The sequence below is a fragment of the Rhinoderma darwinii genome, chromosome 6, assembly GCF_050947455.1.
Source record: "Rhinoderma darwinii isolate aRhiDar2 chromosome 6, aRhiDar2.hap1, whole genome shotgun sequence".
Classification (NCBI taxonomy): domain Eukaryota; kingdom Metazoa; phylum Chordata; class Amphibia; order Anura; family Rhinodermatidae; genus Rhinoderma; species Rhinoderma darwinii.
Window position 1 is genome coordinate 128,575,410 of NC_134692.1, and position 17,564 is coordinate 128,592,973.

Sequence of the window (17,564 nt, forward strand, 5' to 3'; positions counted from 1 at the left end):
ATGCTGTGGTTTTAGTCATTAGGGGGGGTGCGGCACAAAACAGTCACTTATAGGGCATGCCCATGTAACATCTGCCACTGCGGTCATTTACGCACTTATGAATCCAATGGGAAACGTTGCTTTTCAGATGAGTTTACCTTTACACTCTACTTCCCTGTGGATACCGCTCATACTTGTGTGTGAATTTCGGTGTGTAGTAAGGAACCGTATTGTGTTGCATGGCCGTCAGTACTGGTTCGTCCGAAACGCTAAACTGTGACCATATTACAGCCGCGTGGAAGCGGGACGATCATGACGGTAATAAAAGCTCCTGTGCAGGAAATGTATACTTAGAGCCAAGAATAGTCATCTGTAATAAAGCAATGCTAGGGGGGCAGGGATTTTTCTGGACATCTTGTCACTCATGCCATAGAAGAACATGACTGCCAGCCGCTGCCCAGAATAAAATTGGCAGATAACAGGGAATAACAAATAGTATTTAACTGCACAACAAATTTAGATAAGACACAAAGAGTAACTAAACTTTTAAAAAACTTTTGACATGTCATAGTTCCATGTTAGAAGTTTTAATCGGTGGGGGTCCGAGCACTGAGACCCCACCGATTGCCAAAACGAAGCAGCTTAGTTTTTGATCTGCTTTTCTCGGAAAGCTGAGCGAGCGGTGTAGGGACTCCGACTTTCTATTGAGTCCGTACACCGCTCCAAGGAAAACCGATCAGGACTGAAGTGGCACAGCGCTCAACCAAGCGCTTCTGCCTCTGTGTTTTAGCGTTCAGTGGGGGGTCTCAGTGCTCAGACAACCAGCGATCAAAACTTCTGACATGTCAAAAGTTTTTTAAAAGTTTAGTTACCCTTTAAGTATATTTAATAGCGGCTAGTGAAAAGATTATGGAAACAAGTGTAAATGTTAAACAACTTAACCACACGGCTCTTTGGAAACATTGGAGTCCAGGTGTGGGGGCCAAAAATGTTTACCGTGAACTGCCTTCACACGGTGCACTCAACTTCACAGATCAAAGAGCCAAATGAATACAGTGATGATGAAAACATGGACAAGTCATGTCAGTAACAAAATTAAACCTAACCCTTCAATAAGTAAAGGGGGGGGGGGGGAAATAATTTAATCTATCGTCCTTCCCAAGAAATAGAAATTTTTCATATGCTGCAATAGCAACATAGGATAGGCCATCCATATGTAGGGACCCAACAGTCCCAGTACCTTCCCCCAGCAATCACCAAATCTCCGCAGCCCCTACACTCCGCTCTATCTAATGGATATGATGGCGTCCTTAATTGTCCAGTGTAAAAGGGCCCTATCGGGCAGAGAAGCTTTCATATAACGCTCATTGCCCATAATTGCCCTGTGTAAACGGGGCAGTGATCAGCAGATAAACGAGCAAAAGCTTGTTCATCTGCTGATCATATCGTTTAAAAAAACTGAAATATTATCGTTGCCGGCAGCAAATCTCCCTGTGTGAACAGACGCGCTGCCGACATGATAATAATGTATGGGGACGAGCGATCAGAGTAACCACCACTCGTCCCCATCCATAGCTCAGTGTGACAGGAGCAAATGAGTGCCGATCAACGAGCTGTCTTGTTGATAGGCGCTGGTTGTAACGGCCAAAATGGGCCGATGTAATAGGGGCTTTATAGAGGTCAATAGACATGCAAGTTGTTAATAATTACATGTCAAATACTAGAATGATCAAACACGAATTTAAACAAATAAAGTTATTGTCCCTTTAAGCTCTGCAGTAATAGGTTTTCGGTGAATCCTAAAAGTAGGAATGACCTGGTCACTGGTCTTGCCACAGCCGTTGTCTGGTGAACCACGGTCTTTATCCCATGTATTTCTCTCTTCCGGTTGTAATATAAATCAGATGGGCGGCACGTGGCTCCGTGGTCCGTATTGTTTCCTCGTATCACTGGGGTCCCGGATTAAAATCCAACAAGGCCACATTTGCATGAAGTTTGCTTTCTTGGTGCTTGCAGAGTTTCCGGACTGTATGGTAGGAGTGGCGTTCCTAATATAAGGCTTTAGTATTGTGAGCCCCTTTGGGGGACAGGACTGATCGTTTCCTCTGTACAGTGTTACATAGAAGCGAATGAATTATTACGGTCAAGTCAGAACCTATTTTAATATAAAAGAAATAATTACACGACAAGTTGTTTTCACGTCACTGTTCTCCTCGCTGTGAAAAAAGTCCAAGTTGTGTTTTTACACCATGGCCTCCATGTGAAGGAGCTTCAAAGCTTCAGAAATCTGTGGGCTGGTGTCCATCTGTCCGTACATACCCACCAGGAAGGCTCTGTGCAGAAGTACGGCTGCGTGCTCTGTGAAGAGAGAGAATAATGGATATATAGGACTGTTTTCTGCAAAATATAAGTGGCGGTCCATGAGCCAGAACCCTCCTCAATGCTGGAGAAGAGCCACAGTGCTGGGTAACCCTCCACCAGAACATGGCACTTGGAGATTTCCATAAAATGGGGTTTCTGACAGGGCAGTACATCAGAAACACTCTAGGCAACGCTGGTGTTCAAGGTTATGCGGGGCCTGAGGGGATGGAGCATGACACAGGGATTGAAAGAACCACCAAAGGGAACCCCTGTGCTGTCCTCTGCCCGGGCACTAGACATAACATAGTATATTGGTTTTGCCTGGTGTATCTTTAAAGGGGTATTCCCAGAATCAATAATTCTCACCGATTTACAGGATAGGTGGGAATGGTCTGATCACTGGGACCTCACCGATCGCAAGAATGGGGATCCTGAATCCCCTGTTCCTCCTCACTGCTCGACCGCAGTGAAAAGGACACTGAATGGAGTGTGGTCAAGTATACGCGCTGCCGCTCCATTCAATGTCTATGGGAATGACGGAAACAGGCGAGTACAGCGCTTAGCCGTTTCCGTCAGTCCCATGGACATTGACGCACGCTCGACCGATGCTGTATTCATGTGGGAGTTGCAGTCAGCAGGATCTGTGGGTTCGGGGCCTCCATTTTCATGATCGGTGGGCGCCCCAACCAGTGGGGACCCCAGTTATTAGACAGTTAGCACCTATTCTGTGGATAGGTGAGAACTGACGATTCTGGGACAACCCCTTGCATGGTGTTTCAGATGTCGGGCTGTGTTGAAAACACATTACAAAAGCAGCTCCACCCCCGTTTTCTGGGTCTATTGATCCCCTTTACTGCATACGGCTGTGCTACTATTCCATTACGAAAGACACACAAAAAAAAAAAAAAAAAAGTCTCTTGCATTCCCTACGATTCCATTACTCGTATAAAATCACAGGGGTGTTTCTGTTTTTGTCATTTATTAACTGAATAAATAAAAATTGTTTTGCTGAAATAACTAAATCTCACATAGAACTTACCCTGGCAAAGCAACGTGTACTCGGGGAGATTCTTCAGAGCTGTCTGGACCACTTCAAAATCTCTGCTGCCCAAACAATACATGAAGGTAGGGAGGAAGTCGACAGCAATGCTGGACAAAGAGAAAAGCCATTACAACTCGGTAAGAGGACACAGCGGGGGAGGGCAACGCTGCAAAATGCGGTTGTATTTTCTTAAGAAGTTCTGGTGCTATATGGTGTGAACACTAGTCAGGGGAAAAAGCAATATAAATGAGGTTGTAGAGACCCCCAAGAGGTGATGAAGGAGCAGCTGAGCCCCCTGGTGGTGAGGGGGCAGGGTAGGGAAATAGTTTATGTGCCTCTGCCATAGAATTCATCCAGTAGGTGCTTCAGCCAAGGTGCATGCAGTCTCTTAAAAGAAGGGTCGCGAAAACATTTTTTTTTATATAAATTTGCTTTTAGTGTTTTATTACAAAATGTTTGATTTATTTGTGTTTTACTTTTTGTTATTTTTGCACTTTTTCTTCCCTATGGGGGCTGCCATTTTTTTTTCCATCTCTGTATGTGTCGATTAACGACACATACAGACATGGAATACGGCACATACAGCCCCATAGAGAATGCGAACGGGACCTGTTCCATCCACTATGCTGTACACAGTCTGTGTGGGAACGGCGCATGCGCCGCTCCCACACAGTCCAAGTGGAAGGTCTTCGGCCGAGCGACGTCCAGCGCCATTTTCTTGTGGACCGGAAGCCGCGGCCGGACAGTAAGATTACTACTTCCGGTCGCGGCTTCCGGACCAATGTTCTAATGCAAGCACTAGGAGCGGAGGTAGCAGACGGAGCGGTCGGACCGGAGGCGGCAGGAGCAGGTAAGTTAGGTTTGTGTATGTTCGTGTTTTAGTGTGTGATTACTATTGTATGTAAACCTACTACACTGTGTGTTTGCTCAAAAAATGGCGACACACAGTGTAGGAGGTTAGACCGTTCAATCCCCTCCTTTCTCCTGGCACTAGCCAGGATAAAGGAGGGGGGATTCTGTGAGCTCACTAGAGCGAGTGTGTATTCTCAAATTTTGCAGCATAAAGCAATGTGGTTGCTTTACCACATGCCAATGCTGCAATTTTGGGAATTGCTCCATCTAGTGACCAGCGCTGGGAAATGTTACAAATTAGAATCTAATTTATAATATTTCCTGACTCGTGAAAAAATTAAAAAAATTAGAACAATGTTTAATCATGTATATACTAACTGTTTAACTTAAAAAAAAAAATTCTAGCGACACGTTATCTTTAAGATAAGGCACATAGGACTTCATGGGGAGTTAAAGGGATTATCTGGTATGTGATTTTTTTTATTAGCGGCTTGAAATTAAATAAATAAACCAATAAAGCAGTATTTACCTATTCTTTTTCCCCGGTGATGCAGCGCTGTTGCTCTGGCGGCAGCACTGGTGCTTGTTTACGTGCACGTAACCGCTGCAGCCAATCAGAGGGCTCAGCAGGGCTCACTGGTGATGGATGGCATTTCTGGCATAATGCCAGAAATACAGTATATGGCAGATAAACCCTCTGATTGGCTGCAGCGGTCACATGCTACTAGCATGTAAACAAGCACCAGGACTGCTGCTGGAGCCTCATCCCTGGATCACCGGGGGCACAGATCGGTAAGTATTGCTATTTTGGCTTATTTATTTCATTTCCAGGCCCTAATAAGAAAATAAAAAAAAAAATCACAACCCGGATAAGCCCTTTTACTCATACTGGGCCTCATTTATCAATATTGACTAAAATAAAAAAAACTGGCTTTAGCAACCAATCACAGTGCAGCTTTCATTTTTCAAAAGCAGTTTTAGAAATGATAGCGGTGGTCCGATTGGTTGCTATGGATATCACAAACGGTTTTTCATCTTTGTTTTGATAAATGTGGCCCACTCAGTATCCCCCAAAAACTTTACCTTTGTAGTGAGATTATTAAAGAAATGGATAATCCAGCCAATAACATGTAACACCTATGCACTGGATCAGTGGGGGTCCGAGGACTAGATTTCTATGGAGCATGTGCCCTGCTGTTCCCTACAGCTTTATGGGGGGGTTACAGAAACAGCCGAGTAACTGTGAACCCCCTCTAATCGAACATGTGATCCATCCACTGGAATGTTATCGGCTGGATTACCCCTTTATATCCGGGATGTGAAAATGTTTTAATTGGGGCTGGAATTGAAATAAATAAAACAAAAAAAAGCAATGCTTACCTATCCTTGCCCCCGGCGTTCCAGCACGGAGGCTTAGTCGGCACTCCCGATGGTTGTTTACATGCACGTAGCATGTGACCACTGCAGCCAATCAGAGGGCTCAGTGGTCATGTGTCGTATTACTGCCATGATGCCAGAAATAGGATTTAATCACCAGTGACCCCCAGCTGAGCCTCCGATTGGCTGCAGCGGTTATAGGCTACTTGCATGTAAACAACCTCCGGTACTGCCGTCAGCGCTGGATTGCCGGGGGCAAGGATAGGTCAGTATTGCTTTATTGGTTTATTTCTTTCATTTCCAGCCTCTACTACAAAAATATAATATCCCGGATATCCCCTTTGATGCTTGGTCTGGTTTAAAAGCTGAGATTGCTCCAAAGGGCTTGAAGAGACACTCTCATATTTGTCATTTGCATAATTTACCTGTAGCGGACCGTCTTTAGTTTTGGGGGTTTGGCCTAAATTCGCATACAGGTGCCCAATTTATAAGGCGCATGCGTAAAATACAATGTCAGCACTTGGTCGTACCAGGCATACATTGTAGAAGGCTTATTTTTTATAGAGCTGTACTCCAGAATCAAACGTGAACACCATTATTGTGACTACGGAGCAGGTCATGTACAAATTGCGCCTTTTTATTTTTTCATGAAAAAACGTTCCCAAAAATAATGCTTCCAATGGTGAGGTTTTAACATTTTGATCATTAATATTCCCAACCACATATGTAATTGTAGCTGAAGAGTCCTGCACAGATCACAGCAAAAACGAAAGAATAAATGTAAAGCAAAAACCACCGCCAAAAACAAAGCATTGCGTCTCACCTGGGATTACACTGAATGGCGCGCAGGGCCAAGGTGAAGGCCTGATTGCGACACGATTCCTCTGTGGAGCTCATAATCCTCTGAAAATCACTCTGTGAAAAGGAGAAAGAAGAGGCGGCGACTCTCACCAGATCTTCAATAAAGAACGCGGCGTGCACCACAACATTCATTCCCCCCCATACTGAGCTCGTAAGATCAGAGGAGCCGACCCACGTCCTATTCCCTTGTTACATTGTATTGGCGGAGACCAAAATGGCAGCGTCCCCTGCGGTGTAAATAAGAGGAACCGAGCCCACCAGGAATACATGGAGGTTTAGGAAACGACACGCTGCTTACTTCACAGGCCGGCACGATTGTATTCTATGGCTTCTATGTACCGCCAGCTAAAGCATCACAGACGCTAAATCTATTATAAATCAGCCAGTTCTGGATTTTGTCTGCGCTTAAAACTATTTACTGGTATAAAAGGTGTTATCCGGGCTCCTCATTTTTTTTCCTAATGGCTGTAAATGACATGATTAAACAAAAACAAGAAGAACCCGTCTATCCTTACCCCCGGCGATCCAGCGCTGAAGATCTGGCACCACTCCTGGTGATTGTTTACATGCAGCCAATCAGAGGGCTCAGCGACGAGGAAATCACATTTCTGCCATGTAAACACTGGATCGCCGGGGGGGACACAGCGGAGTGCGGCTTGTTTCGTTAATTCATGTCATTTGAAGCCATTTCGAAAAGATTTTAGCGGCCCAGGTAAACCCTTTAACTTAAAATGGGAATTCCTACCTATGGGAATACCGGTTGAAAAAAAAGAGGTCTCGTGTAGACAACCCCTTTTTTTAATGGAAGCTGCCGGGTTTTCAGCTGATCACCGAGAGTCAGTCTGATGTTTGTGCAAAGTTTGCTTCGCTGCCCGTTTTCAGAGGCAAATGACAATATAGTCAGCAATAGGAGCCTTAAATGTGTTTCAGATCAAGGCTTCTGAAGCCGGGGCCTACTGGGGACTCACCAGAAAGAACGTAGCTATACCTGGGCCTCACCAGTGGTCGATTACTCCTATCCAAACTGCCTCCTCAGCCATGCCTCAACCAACCACTAGGGGGCTCCTCACAGTTTAAGAGGCACTGATCTAGATTGTGATCATCCAAATGAGCACTATATATTAATGTGTGCGTTTCCTTTTACCAGATCCGTAGTAGGAAACTCCAGTATAAAAACTTAGACATGTTGTTTTTTTTTTTATATTAAAAGGATGGGTCTTGTCAGATAAATCGGTGGAAAGCGCTGAATCGCACAGTGCGACCGTGCACGTCTATCTCCACTATTCACAGATGGGGAGTTTGGACATACTCACAGCAAAGAAGGAGAGGATTTCAGGCCTACGCATGGACATTTCATCTATGTCGCCCAGGACCTGCAGGATGTCTGGAAGAAAAGGGAAAACAGTCCAACAGACGTCAACTTAAATCCATCACAGGCTGACGCCGGATCAGCGTGACACAAATCGGAGGTTGGGATAGAACACAGTCTTTCAATCAAGCAATTCATTTTGCAGCGTGAATGAAGTGTGATGACAGATCGGCATGATCCTGGGAGAAGGGGCCCAGCTGCCAGCTCTGCACGACACACAAGGCCTCGGGCAACGCTTTGGCTTTCAAGAACGGATCAGATTGCAGGCGGACTCAGCCGTGTACATAGAATTACCAGCAGTGTAACCGAGGTGCATGAAATAGATAAAATCAAAAACTCAATGGATCTAAGATGTGATTTGATGTGCCTCTTGTGGGATTTCTTTAATTAGATTTGGCTCTTTCGAAATGACTCTCTAATAAATTCAGACTGCGGCGTTCTTCTAAAGGTTCTGAAATATCAGAAGTGTTTCTAGCCTGTGGGTGACAAGACGCAGCGACGCGTTACCGAATACATCTTCAAGCCAATCTGCGTCCGCGTGACATATAAAAGGCAACAATTGACGCAAATGGGGGCTGGATCAATCTCCCAGGACCACCAAGTCTTAAGGTGTAGGGTCACCTTTAACACCTCAACAGTTAAATATTCAGAGAGGGTTTTGTCTTCCACTTTATTTACCAATTCCCCATTGTTGCCTTCTTTGTGCTCCAGAGCAAAGAAAAAATACAAAGGAAACAACCCTGAGTTGTAAGGCTAGCTTAAGCAGGCGATACCCAAGATGAAAGACGGTCATACCCAATCTGATGTGTATAGGATCCTCCCGACTGAGCCCTGATGGCAATGGTCAGCGAAAAAGAGGGACGTCATGTTGGATTTCCACATCCTCGATCCTTTGTTCCGGATAACAGATAAGCTGCTGCTTTATTCAACTCTCCATATTGAAATAAACATGCAGGCTCTCAGCCCAGCATGCATGTTTATGGGGGAGTTGGGAGAAAAGGCTGTCAGCAGCTGACAACTATCTGGTGTGTTCGGTCTTTAAATGCATAGTGTAAACAAGACCTTAAAGGCTATGGAAACCTTTGAAAGTCAAATTATTATTATTATTTTTGTTGGGTGCAACTTTACAAATACTTTTTATTAAAAATTAGTTTCTTTTTTTTTTTAGATACAGCTGCTTTGTATTCCCTACACCGTGCAGCTGTATCGTTTGCTATTCACGGAATCCGTCAGTTATGAACTTGGATGTGATAGTTTACAGGTGGATCCTGCGTGTCAGAGACACGAAGGACCCGCCGACACTGAACCCGTCAGACCCACGGGGCTGGCTGATTCAGTGACTAGCGCTAGATGTAGCTGCTCTGTATAAAGACGTTAAAACTATTTTTTTTATAAAAAGCATTTGTAAAGTTGCGCCAAACAATTTCCATAGCCTTTAATGTAGTGCCAGCCTCTCCACTACCTGTGTGCAGCGCCTTTCCCCCTCAACGGACTGCACACAGATCGCATCTCATGGACATGCCACAAATGTATAGTAACCATTTAACACAGTTCACAAACAAAACAGGCTGCTTACCCTCTACTGTGTGACTGCGCGAGATTCTCCTGAGGTACGGAGCCATCTCAGCAGCAGTTAGGGGTGTGAACATGGACACCGTGACCAGGGGAAGGGAACCTGCAGCTGCTTCATCTGCGCCAAAACAAGGAAGAAAAAAAACAAACCACTAATTCAATATACAGTGTTCATAATGAGAATCCGCATAGAATTACATCACGGATTGCTATATAATAACCCACATGAAACAAAATAGTCGGCCATGTCGACTTTGGAACATATATGCAACTTCTACAATTAGAGGCTATTTGATCCTTAACCCATTGTACATCCAAACAAATGCTCCGGCAGGTACAGCACCCATGCCAGTGCAAATACAACCATACTGCCTACTGACCGCAGCATTTAGCTGGGAGAGGGAAAAGAGTTTCCACTTTTTACATCCTGGAGGAAACCCCGGTGATGTCATCGATCCTTTGTGATTGGATAGGCCGGGTCCTGAACTAGAACCCCAGGAGACATGTCATAAAGGTGTTTTTTTTTTAATGTTTTTGCTTCTGCAGCCTCGGTAGAGGGTTATTGGAATTTACTAAGCATGGTAAATTCGGACTATTTCCTCATAAAGCTTTTAGCTCCTTATAGACTTCCTTCCAGACTATCTGTGTAGGCGAGTGGCTTAAAATTAAAAAGGTGTTGCCCAAGACTGAAAAACCAAGACTTTCCTCCAAAAACAGCACCACACCTGTCCACAGGTTGTGTGTGGTATTGCAGCCCAGTGCCAATAAAGTGCATAGAGAAGTGCAATACCAGACACAACCCATGTTGAGGTGTGGTGCTGTTTTTGTAATCCCGGACAAGCTCTTTATTTGTCAAGCATGCTATGTTACATACCTTCTCTCTCTTCATCTGCGCTCTTCTCCAAAGTCCCACCTCTGCTGGGCAAGCTCAGACCGGCCAGAAGAGACTTGAGGGTTGTAAGGTCACTGTTCTCAGATGACAAACCACTGTAAGAAAATGTAAGTCTATAAAGAAAAGCTCACGAGTAAGGCAACCCTGAGAAAACAGCCAGCCGAACATCCTTCTCCCCCAAATCAACACTCAGGTGGAAGACGACTACCCTAGAGTATCTGGTCTCCCCTATATAAATTAGACTGCCGCTACCTAAAATGTATAGGAAAGTGCTTAGTGCTTTATAACAGAACCCCCTGAACAGCAACCAAATAAAGTATCCCCACATTCAATACATTGTATATATCAAGGTCGCAGTGACATTGAAGGGCATACGACTGAACCAATACACACTATATGCATGGAGGACACCACAGGCAATCGTTATGGAAAACACTTACTGTAGGGGATCCGAGTGTTTCTGCAGAAAAGACACGGCTGCCTGAGCGTCGCACGTGATGTACTTGTGGATGAACTGTACAAACTTACTGATAAAGCCGCCCAGCTGCCTGGAGTATTTCCTGTAATTCTAAAAACAAAAGATGGAAAATCATTTCATTAGTTGTTGTTTCCCCCCCGTACGTCGGCAGGAAAGACTTCTCTTCGATTGGGACTTCTGCAAACAGTGTAGCATACCTGTAAAAGTTTGATGAAGGTGATGAGACAGTCCCACAAGGCTTCCTGATATTCACTGTGGAAAATTTGTGGTTGAAGAAGCTCCAGAATGCCCAAGATGTGAGTGAAGAAGGCGAGATGGAACTGCTGCCGAAACTCGTGGAAATTGAGGTGCGCGCGGCCGTGAAGCAGAACGGCAATCATTGGCAAATGTCTAAAAGGATGAAGGTGATCAGATTTTTTTTATACCAGTAGGCTTGTTCTAAGAACTTATGACCAATAAACATTATGCAGAAAACGTAAATGGGGTATTATAGTTTACGTAAAGCTTATTTTTCGTGATGAAACCTTATACAGTTTCCCAATATACTTTCTGCAGCAATTCCTCACGGACCTCAAGATCTCTGCTTGCTGTCCTGGTCATGTTATCCTTAAAAGAGCATACAGAACTCGGATAACCTCAGTGATCGTAACATGACCAAAACAGATATTTATCCCTTGGAAATCATAAATAATCCCATTCAATGACAGCAAGCAGAGATCTTAAATGGCAAGGAATTGACTGCATAACTTTATTATTCAATAAATAATCATATTCTGAAACTAGAATATCCCTTTAAACCAAGTTTACATGTGACGTAATTGTTGTGGATTCTTGGAGCAGAATTCCTCACCGAAACTCTGCAACAATTTACAGTACAACGCGTGTGCAGGTTAAAAGAAAAACCAAAACACAAAAAAAACACATTCACATGCTGCAGAAAAAAATCTGCATATTCTTTTTTTACAAACTATAAGGCCTCATGCACACGGACCGTAAGGGATTTTATTGTCCGTAGATACGGATGCACATCCGTAGCCATCCGCAGTTGTGGAAGCGCCCATAGACTTCTATGGGCGAGTCCGTGTCGCAATTGCGGTCAAGAATAGGACAGGTTCTATATCTTGCGGATCATTTCTACGGCCCGGACACACATCCGTAAATATACGGAAAGGTGTCCGTGGCCTGTAGAAATTAATGGGTCTGCAATTTCATCCGTAATTGCGGATGAAAACTACGGTCGTGTCCATGAGGCCTAAGCCTAAATATGCTAAAAAAAAATAAAAAGAATGTGTATAAAAATTATAGGAAAAGAAGCCTGCATTGTTCACAAAAAAACAGCAAAAATCACAGCACGGCCCAACAAATAGAAAAAAGTAAGACATTTAACGAACACGTGCGAAATATGAGTAAACGGTGTCTGGTCCTGAAGGCTCAAAACAGCCCGGACATGAAGCGGTTAAAAGGGGTTTTCCAATTGATCCAAAATGTGATTGTGCGGTCAGTGCGGTGTGTTAGATGCATAATCCACATGACTTGTACTGTGCCTGTGCAGCCTGTAGATGGGGCCACATACAATAGTCACATCTTATCAACAGCACAATATAGCAGTAAAAGTAGGGAAAAAAGATCTCATGAAAAATACTACTTTTTTTTTTTTTTTTTACAGCTGAAAGCAAAAAACTAACATATTGACAAAAGTCTACAAATAATCTCGTATGGTGGAAGGGAATGAATAGTCACGATTCAGAGCGGCAGCCTATGTACCTTAGCAGCAGGATGGGATGTGCGACAGAGAGCTTACGGCACGCCATATTGGCATCAGACATTCGACTCTCCTTGCAGTCGCTGGTGTCGGCCAGAAGTGTAATGAAGCGGTGTATAAGACCATCCATCTGACAGGAGCAAGAACGTCAATCAGATATAACCTCCCAGACAGGAGAAAAGCAAACAAGGGCATAATGTGACAAACATAGAGTCTAAGGGCTCATTCAGACCATCGGGATTTTCGTACGTGTGCTGGGCGTTGAAGCAACGCACAGCAAACGGAACCATTGATTTCAATGGGGCTATTCACACATTCGTGAGTTCTCACGCAGCAAGTGTCCGTCGTGTGAAACTCACTGCATGCCTTATATTGGTGTATTTCCAGACACCTAATCGCCCATTGAAGTCAATGAGTGAATGAAAACCACGGACGGCACACGGACGCACATCCGTGCGCTGTCCGTGTTTCACGCATCAATTACATTGAACGCAACGCACACTGACAGATTTACGTGCGTAAATCGGTCATGCTCGTGTGAACGCTACGATCACACATATTAGAATTGCCGTAGATTTTCTGTCCATATTTGTAGTCCGAGAATCCGCAGCGGAATACAGTAGCAGCAAAGCAGATGAGATTGTAACCAATCTCATCCACACGCTGCAGAAAATTTCCACACGGAAAATGACCAGCGGTGGAGATATAAAAAATCTGCGGCATGTCAATTTCTGTTGGGGATTTTCACTCCTTTAAAATGAGGGGAGTGAAATCTGCATCAAATTCCGCAGCAGTTACACATGCAATTTTTCTGCTACGTCTGAACGAAGGCCTGAGGGGACAGAGCAAGAAAACATCCAACGGATTATCTGTTAACCTGTACAGTATCATGTCAAAGGCTCCAAGTGCTCACTATTTGGCAGGGATCTGCTAAGTAAATGACGCTTAATTGTCAGTCCCCTATATTCCATACTAATAATATGGGAATAATGGCAGCATTAAAGAGGAACACGAATGCTGCTCTTATGTTAATATGTAACTACGCATCTGCCATACACAGATGTATCGAAATTACGAAATGAAGATTAATGATTAATTTTGTTATAAATTAGACATTAAAAGGGTTGTCCAGGTTGGGGGTTGTTTTCTATACTGATGACCTGTCCACAGGAGAGTATAATAATTAGTATATGATCGGCGGGGGTCCGCACCTGAACACCGCACCGATTAGCTGCTCCGGCTGCCGGAAACTATGTAGAGTCGGTGCCGGAAGCAGAAGGGTCCAGTCACTGTACAGCCGACGTGCTGGATTACTGCAGCTCTGTTCCTATTCACTTGAATAGAAGCAGAGCTGCAGGACGGCCGCTATACAGTGACTGGAGCCTTCTGCTTCCGGCAACGAACCCGGAGTAGCATCCGGCGCCCAGAGGAAGCCGGGAAAGACTATTGGTGCAGGGTTCGGTTGTCAGACCCCCACCAATGATATACTGATGACATAGCATTCATCTGAACATGGATGTAAATGTGGGATTGGACCACTTGGTGCAGACAGTAGAATCCTGAATTTTTAGCAAGGATTCTTCTAGCATCTTATTGGAATATTGTAACTGTGTTTGCTTTTATTTTTCCATTTCTTGCACAGCAGTACACCGGGCCCCCCACTATGCAGGGAACTGTAATACAGTGCCATTCAATTCTAATATCCCAATAAGATCTTAGAAGAATCTTCGCTAAAATTTCAGGCCCCTTTGTTTTTAGGACCAGCAGTGATCGGGTTAGACCCCTTCCGATGATAACGTAACGGCCTATCCTAGCGATAGGCCATAACATTAGAAGATGGGAAGACCCGTTCCAATGGTAAATGGCAGAGAAATTTTTACTGATAAACCTGCACTTTAGCTCATAAGAGAATCTGTACGCGACGGACTGAAAAGGGAAGGAGTTGCTTACCTTACAGGTGCTGCTGTCAGTGGTGCCTTCATTGGTTAGCAAGATTTCCGGCACCGCGGCGATCATCTCCGGCAGCTGCAGATAAAGCTGCAGAAGGAAGTCCCGGCAATGCTTCCCCAAAGAACTGGAGAGATAACACCGCGTTAGAGGCTTTCTGCTGAACTTTAAGATCACGCTTGTAATAACGGAGAATCTATCGAGGAGATCAGGTAACAAATGTGTTTGCTTAACTCTAAAGTCCAAAGAAAATCTTACAGCTTTGGTGAAGCAGACGGATAACGCTCCGAGAAGACGGACTGGCATAGTAATAATACCCGGGGTCATGCCATGTAAAGCCTTCAGCGTCTCACCTGTTTCCCCACCGTTTTATACAGTTGGCTAAATGCTCCATAACCTTTCGGATGCTCTCCTGGTTCCCATGGCAACAGTTAATTAGTAGCGGCAGGCGAGACTGGATCAGTGGACAGGAGGCTTCCTCGGACCCTTGGCCCTTGGTTTCCGACTCCGTTATAATAAGGTCCACAAGGCAAATGAGCTCCGATGCTTTCAGCTGCAGCACAAACTCCTCACGACCCTTCTGTAGAGAGGGACACAAGAAATATTAAAACAAAAAATAATAATGAATAATTGCAAAAAGTTTTCCGATATTGTACCTGTGGAGTGCGCTGGTCTCTTCCCTGCCATATACGTGGGATATGAACACAAGCCCATAGGAAATCCAGAGAAGCGGATGGGTCAAACCTGAGTATAAAGTAGAAACATTTTACGATTGCAGGTTCTTGCTAAAGAGACAGTAAAATTAGGTTCTGCTGGTCTCAAAAGGCACAATGGGGGACAAAGGACCCCAAGCTCTCCTGATAGGTGGGAGATCCAGCTCTGGGGCCCTCTCCTAGGGTTAAAGGTCGGTCGTGGGAATACCCCTTTAACTATGTCAAACGCAGACACTCCTATGTATAAGCTCATCCATATTCTCAGACCCATTTCAGAACATATTACACATTAATAAAATTGATAGAAAAAAAAAACAAACAATGGTATATCTCTGGTCACATCAATAAGTTACACCGGGTGAAAAGAAGAAATCAGGCCGCACCTCTGTTCTCGATGTTTGCTCAGCAGGATGCTAATGCACTGGTGTAAAGTGCTCCAGTTGGACTGATGGGTTAGGAGAGCCAGCAGGTAGGGTCGGAAGGAAGGAGACTGTGACCCTGAGGGACACTTCATCTGGAGGACACAATATAAAAAATGAAATTGACGCAAGACTTAGAGATATTTACGACTAAAGATATGCCCATTAAATATATTATAAATATGTTGCTTCGTGCCTTAGAATCCAGCCACAAAGGAAAAAAAAAGCATCGGCCGTACCAAGCACGCTCCTTAGGCCTCATGTACACGACCGTAGCCGTGTGCACGGCTGTGATTTTCGGGTCGGCCGGCTGCGGACTGTCAGCGGACTGTCAGCCGCAGGCCGCCCGCAAATCGCGGGACATGCACATGGCCGCCGCCATTGTTTTCAATGAGCCCGGACCGCAGAACCGGGCCGTAATAAGACATGCCCGTTCTTTCTGCGGTCCAGGCTCCCGGGCCGTGCAAGGACCGCAAAAACTACGGTCGTGTGCATGGCCCCATAGAAAAGAATGGGGCCGCAATTCTCCCGTGGATTTTCGGGGGAATTGCGGCCGCAAAAACACGGTCGTGTGCATAGGGCCTTACAGTTTACAGGAGTTACGGAAAGGACGCTCCAGGGGCTCAGAACTCCACTGCACTGGAATGTTCCTTTATTATAATTATTTTTTCTACTAGTGAATTCTAGATTTGCAACATTTCTTTTCCGGTTTTTATTTTTTGATTGTAGATTTTTTTTCATTTTATTTTCTGTACATGAGCTGCTGTTAACAACAATTACAGATATGCTTTATAGCAGCCATATGGGAGGACCAATTTTTTTCTATGCATGCTCTGTGACCTGCGCAGAGGACACTGCGGGGAGGAGGAGGGGGTAGTTGTGTCCATCACCTATTATGAATGGTCAACCCTGTGTTATCTATATGTAGGTGTTACCTGTCAGTGCAATCCTGCCTGTGATAATAATTAGATGACTGCTGAGAAGTGATCTCTATGGAACAGGAAGTGTCTGTTTATTATGAATGGTGGATCCTGTGTTATCTATATGTAGGTGTTACCTGTCATTGTAATCCTGTCTGTAACGATAATGAGATAACTGCTTAGAAGTGATCTCTACAGAACAGGAAGGGTCAATCTACTGTGAGACTCAGTGGCCAGTGTGAAAACTGCACGATTTCAAGAACATTTATTAATATCGATAATGACATAGAATTAAAAAAAAAAAAAAATAATTAATTAAAATATGTCTAACATATAAACTTGATTTAAAGAATAGATAATTTTTTGAGGACATTTCCCATTAAGGGCTTTATTAATTAAACATTACACTATTTGTAGAGATGAGCAAAACTGTGAATATTTGCTTCACCAACGAATCTCCTATTGCTGATGGTGTCCGGTATTGCAACTCATCACAACTGGGAACGAGCTGCAATACCAGACACAGCTCATGGACAGAGAGTGGCGCTGGTTTATTTTTATCTATTTTGGCAGGGGGAGAAGAAGACATTTTTTTCTTCTAACCCTGGAGAGCCCCTTTAAGCTTTATTTTTATAAAACCCTTTTACCAGCTGCATCGTCAGGTTTATATGGACTACTATGTCAGGTCAATGTACATAAACATGCACGGATGAACTCTCCATAGTCTGATGTAAGTTTTTGAACAAAAGTACGTCATAGATTTTGTCTAATTTCATCATGACAATGACTACATGCCTTGTTCCAGGAAAAAAGCAGCCGCTGTTGCAGATCGGGACAACTGCTGATCACTTCGGGATCCAGAAGATCCAGCCAGTCAATGAGAAGACCGGAAGAGGGTTTGGCACGAGCCGCTTCAGAGCTGTAAACGGAAACAGATAGAAAAATAATAAAATGGTCAACTGTCCACAAACTTCAGCTCTCACGATTCTGGTTTCTGTTGCGGACGGTAAACTCTGTAAG

General features: G+C 44.2%; 1 protein-coding gene across 2 annotated transcripts in view; it reads right to left on the bottom strand.

Annotated features, from left to right (window-relative positions):
* Positions 1-494: 494 nt before the first annotated feature.
* Positions 495-17,564, bottom strand: part of INTS1 (integrator complex subunit 1) — a 57,134-nt gene continuing 40,064 nt past the window's right edge. For both annotated transcript variants that reach the window (XM_075830333.1, XM_075830332.1), the window contains exons 35-48: positions 17,340-17,463; positions 15,589-15,719; positions 15,149-15,236; positions 14,846-15,072; positions 14,496-14,619; positions 12,548-12,675; positions 10,981-11,173; positions 10,746-10,873; positions 10,288-10,400; positions 9,418-9,531; positions 7,786-7,856; positions 6,435-6,526; positions 3,380-3,489; positions 495-2,337 (exon numbers count right to left, since the gene is read on the bottom strand). In XM_075830333.1, the coding sequence (XP_075686448.1) occupies positions 2,222-2,337; positions 3,380-3,489; positions 6,435-6,526; positions 7,786-7,856; positions 9,418-9,531; positions 10,288-10,400; positions 10,746-10,873; positions 10,981-11,173; positions 12,548-12,675; positions 14,496-14,619; positions 14,846-15,072; positions 15,149-15,236; positions 15,589-15,719; positions 17,340-17,463 (1,759 nt within the window). In that variant the 3' untranslated portion in view covers positions 495-2,221. The remainder of the gene's footprint in view (positions 2,338-3,379; positions 3,490-6,434; positions 6,527-7,785; positions 7,857-9,417; positions 9,532-10,287; positions 10,401-10,745; positions 10,874-10,980; positions 11,174-12,547; positions 12,676-14,495; positions 14,620-14,845; positions 15,073-15,148; positions 15,237-15,588; positions 15,720-17,339; positions 17,464-17,564) is intronic.